The 4,269-nt window shown below is 33.4% G+C and overlaps 1 protein-coding gene across 1 annotated transcript; it reads left to right on the top strand.

The window, feature by feature from the left end:
• On the top strand, positions 1 to 3,938 carry LOC129914895 (mitogen-activated protein kinase kinase kinase 4-like). The gene is made up of 9 exons (XM_055994343.1): positions 1 to 15; positions 135 to 419; positions 488 to 633; positions 1,403 to 2,618; positions 2,682 to 2,873; positions 2,937 to 3,225; positions 3,279 to 3,385; positions 3,447 to 3,626; positions 3,695 to 3,938. Exons 1-9 carry the CDS (start codon positions 1 to 3, stop codon positions 3,785 to 3,787), a joined length of 2,523 nt encoding a protein of 840 aa, XP_055850318.1. The 3' UTR covers positions 3,788 to 3,938.
• Positions 3,939 to 4,269: the final 331 nt, after the last annotated feature.

Below are 4,269 nucleotides of genomic sequence, written 5' to 3'. Positions count from 1 at the left end.
ATGATATCTATGGAAGTATGTATGTATTTTATTTTTTTAATACAAAAATATTATATTTTATATTTTTTTGTTTGAAATGAAAACGATAGAATCTAAGATATAGTTTAACCATTAAAATATCATGAGATATAAAGATATTACCTTCGTACATTCCCACATTTGTTTTTCTCAGTATTATTCCATTGGAGTTTATGCATGAGTTTTTGCGAATGCGTCTTGAGACACGGCCACAAAAACCAAATCCTCTTAGTCTAAAACAATTAATGAAAGAACTTCGTGAGGGCTTAACCCTTGCTCTTACCCATCGAGAGAATTATCACAGACACATAACTTCAGCATTGCAAGAAAACGAAGAAGAATTGGAGAAATATTTAAAAATATTGGATCAATTTGATTCCACTGTGAAGACTACATTTGGAGTGAGCATTTTTGTTTTAATTAAAGTGGAATTTAGATTGATTTTTTAATTCGTTTGTTTGTTTTGCAGGTGTATCTAGATTATGTTGATCAAATGGTTATAGAAGCATCATCGGAAAGTCATCAGAAATCAGCTTTGGAAAAAGAATGGATGTTCACTAAACTTGTTAGTCCAATGATTCATGGAATGCATGCATTGGCAACTAAAAAATTTTGGTAAGAATTTAAAGGCCAGTTGTACAAATATTTAATCCATGGTTGATCAATCTTATCTTTTTGGGGGATAATATCGTGTTAAGGCAGGTTGAGGTTGAACAACATTTTCTTTATTGAGATATTTTCGGATTAGCCGCGTTTAATCCGAAAATATCTTAAAATGATGTCTGTCAGAAACCGCGAATGCCTTAAAAGTTATATCTTTTTTATTATTATTTTTGTTTTTTATTTAAGTTGCAATGGTACGTAAGATTAACCATTGTCTTAAGCATCAGATTCATGAAAACTTTCCTTGTTTAATTATTTCAAATACGACTCTAACGATTTTGATAAAATTTTTTGAGTGCAATTTTTCAAAATTAACCGAACTTTTGAAAATACCGTTATCAACGGTACTTTCCATAGAGGCTTTTTTTTATTTTTAAATTTCTTGCAAACGACTCAACCGAATACAACATGCATTTTTAAACGGAAGCGTTTCAAAAAATAAAACAACAACAAATGTTCAGACAAATGTCAAACAGAGCAGTGTGTCTGCTTGTATGCGTGAATCTTGATAAAAATCCAGATTCAGATTTTTGAATCTCAGATTCATTTTTTTGAATTCAAGACGCAAATAAATCATGAAATCTGAGATCTGTCCACTATTTCCTCTCTTCACCCCCCCCCCCCCCCCACTTTCAGCTCTCAGATTCACAAATGTCATTCTAAATCTCGTCAATAAAAAACGATATTAAATTTTATACATTTTTTTTGTGTTTAATTTTAGTTTAGTGATTCGAAAACTTCTAAGCAACATCAGTGAACGTCTTGTACAAAAAGTCCATGAACTCGATACTAAAATTGAAACAACAAATTCCCACCCCGAAGACAAAAAGAAAGATCTCTTCCAAATATGTCGTGACACTCAATGTTTTTTCACCTCCGAACGAGAGAGTTCCCTAAAAATTCTATTCTTTGCCAAAACATTTTGCCGTGACGTCGAACATTCCGACTTTCATCGCGAACACTACGAAGAATACCTTAATCGAAATAAATTAAATAATTTCGTTTGTCCTGCCGTCAAACAAGAATTTAAGTTGGTTCAAAAAGATGTTCTCGAAGTGCGAGATAGACTTAAGCAAATAATCGAACGTATTCAACAACAGTGTTGTGTTCGAAATATTATTGAATTAGACGAACAAGATCGTCAATCTGTATTCTCCGGATATCGTGAAGTCTTGCATCAAGGATTTAAATTTGGTTTTGAATACAACAAAGATGTCATTCGATTGTTCGAACAGAAGATTATGAAAAATCGTGATATAACGTCTGACAAAAATCTTGCCTTAGGAATTGTTGCCTTTTCGAAAATGTGGATGGAGTTTGTTACGGAACGTTGCGAACGAGGACGAGGTGTTCGTCCTCGATGGGCTTCTCAAGGTCTAGAGTTTCTTATATTAGCTTGTGATCCTCAAATAACACGATTCCTCGACGATCATCAGTTTGAGGAATTAAAACACAAAATGGACCATTGCATATCACATGTGATTGGAATCAACTCGGAACCGGAGAAAACAAAGAAAAAAGCTAGTCCACGGACACGTAAGACATCTTCTCCTGTAACTAGTCGATCACGAACACCCACACGATCTCCTCTATCAGCTGGAGTAGGTGTAGATTACTCATCACAAAAGTTCCTCCATCCACAGTTGAGTTTAAAAGAAGAACCATCTTCTCCATCGGATTACAGTTCAGTTGATACCCCGGATTGCGATTCAACAAACTTAAATACCATAAGACTGATAGTTCCGAGTAGAATGGGATTAGATAGTCTAGTATTGCGGCAAATACGGGTTCGAGATGCCGTCAATCGGTTGGATATGGAGATTGAAAATGCATTGCGAAGCAAGAATCTTATCGGTCAGGTTAAGGCTTTAAATACTTGTGACAAAATTCAGATACGGGCAAGAAGTGTGAATTTCCATTGGCATCGAGGAATTAAGGTACAGTCTTTTAGGTAGAATGTTTGAATTTTCCTTTGAAAACCCTTGTTTTTTTTTTGATAGATTGGCCAAGGCCGTTTTGGAAAAGTCTACACAGCTGTGAACAACTCAACAGGGGAGCTTATGGCCATGAAAGAAATTGCAATCCAACCTGGCGAAACTCGAGCTTTGAAAAATGTTGCCGATGAATTGAAAATTCTGGAAGGTATTACACATCGTCATCTTGTTCGTTATTATGGAATCGAAGTGCACAGAGTAAGAGTCTTTTCCTGAGTCTCAAATTCAAGCGTTTAAAATTTTCTAATCCTTGTTTTTTAGGAGGAATTACTTATTTTTATGGAACTTTGTCCAGAAGGAACACTAGAATCACTTGTTGAGGTGTCCGATATCTTTCCAGAGGGTCTTACTCGACGTTTTACAGCCCAATTGCTTTCGGGTGTACAAGAATTGCATAAACATGGCATTGTACATCGTGATATAAAGACTGCAAATATATTCCTAGTCGATGAGAGCAATAGCCTTAAATTGGGTGATTTTGGTTCTGCGGTACAAATTCAAGCTTATACCACAGTGCCTGGTGAATTACAGGGACATGTTGGAACACATGGTAAGAAAAATTGGTTTGAATTTTTTTTCGAAGGTCTTAATTTTGTTTTGCAGCATATATGGCTCCGGAAATGTTTACAAAATCTTACAGCGATGGACATGGTCGTGCTGCTGATATATGGTCAGTGGGTTGTGTTGTTATTGAAATGGCTTCAGGAAAAGTGAGTTCTTAAGAATTTTTGAAAAGTGGCAAATTGTTAAAAAAAATACTTTTTATGTTAGCATCCTTGGTGGCAATATGATTCTGGTCATCAAATTATGTTCAAAGTGGGAATGGGTGAAGCTCCAAAAGCACCAGATACTTTGTCACAGGAGGGACATGATTTTCTACAAATGACTTTGCAACATGATCCTAAAAAACGTTGGTCAGCAGTTCAGCTATTGGAACATAACTTTTGCAAGGTATTTTTTATTTTTCAATTTTTAATATAAGTCCATGCTTTAACTTAATTCTGAATTTAATATCCAAGGTTATAGATGAAGATTGTCATATATCTACAAGACCGCGGTCGACATTCATTTCGGAGGAGCTATTAATCGATTATAAAGATAAACCTTGTTGAATGTTATCTATATGTGTACCTACTTGACTTCATTTCGTGTAGATGATAACGAAAAACAAAATACCGCTGTTGGCGGACTTATAAAATGCATTTGTTCATAAGACGGGATTAATAATTTAATTATATATATATTTTTACTTTAAATTTTAAACATTTATTATAGTTTTTTAAGTGATGACAATAATCTGATGCAAAGAAAAAATAGATTGTTATTAAAGTTATTAAAGTATAAAGAATGTCGAACGACATTAAATTATTATTTTATTTTTTGTAAACAGTTATTGCAACTATAAATCAAATCAAAATAAATTATAAATATTAAATATTGTTCGTTCTATTAAACATTTTAAAATTTGACTTTACTTTATTAAAAAATAAAAAGTCAGTTTTCAAAGAAGCTTTCGATAAAAAACCAATATAATTTTATTGAATTTTTGTTATAGCTGTGAACTTGAAGTTTTATCTAGAAAAAAAAACATGTT

This window comes from Episyrphus balteatus, chromosome 3 (assembly GCF_945859705.1).
Source record: "Episyrphus balteatus chromosome 3, idEpiBalt1.1, whole genome shotgun sequence".
Classification (NCBI taxonomy): Eukaryota; Metazoa; Arthropoda; class Insecta; order Diptera; family Syrphidae; genus Episyrphus; species Episyrphus balteatus.
The sequence above is the reverse complement of the archived record's forward strand: the minus strand, read 5'-3'. Positions and strand labels throughout refer to the sequence as shown.

Excerpts from the sequence above, each read along its gene's own strand:
- LOC129914895 (XM_055994343.1), top strand. Across the intron at positions 3,386-3,446 it reads TTGAAATGGCTTCAGGAAAA|CATCCTTGGTGGCAATATGA; the intron begins GTGAGTTCTTAA and ends TTTTTATGTTAG. Across the intron at positions 3,627-3,694 it reads TGGAACATAACTTTTGCAAG|GTTATAGATGAAGATTGTCA; the intron begins GTATTTTTTATT and ends TTAATATCCAAG.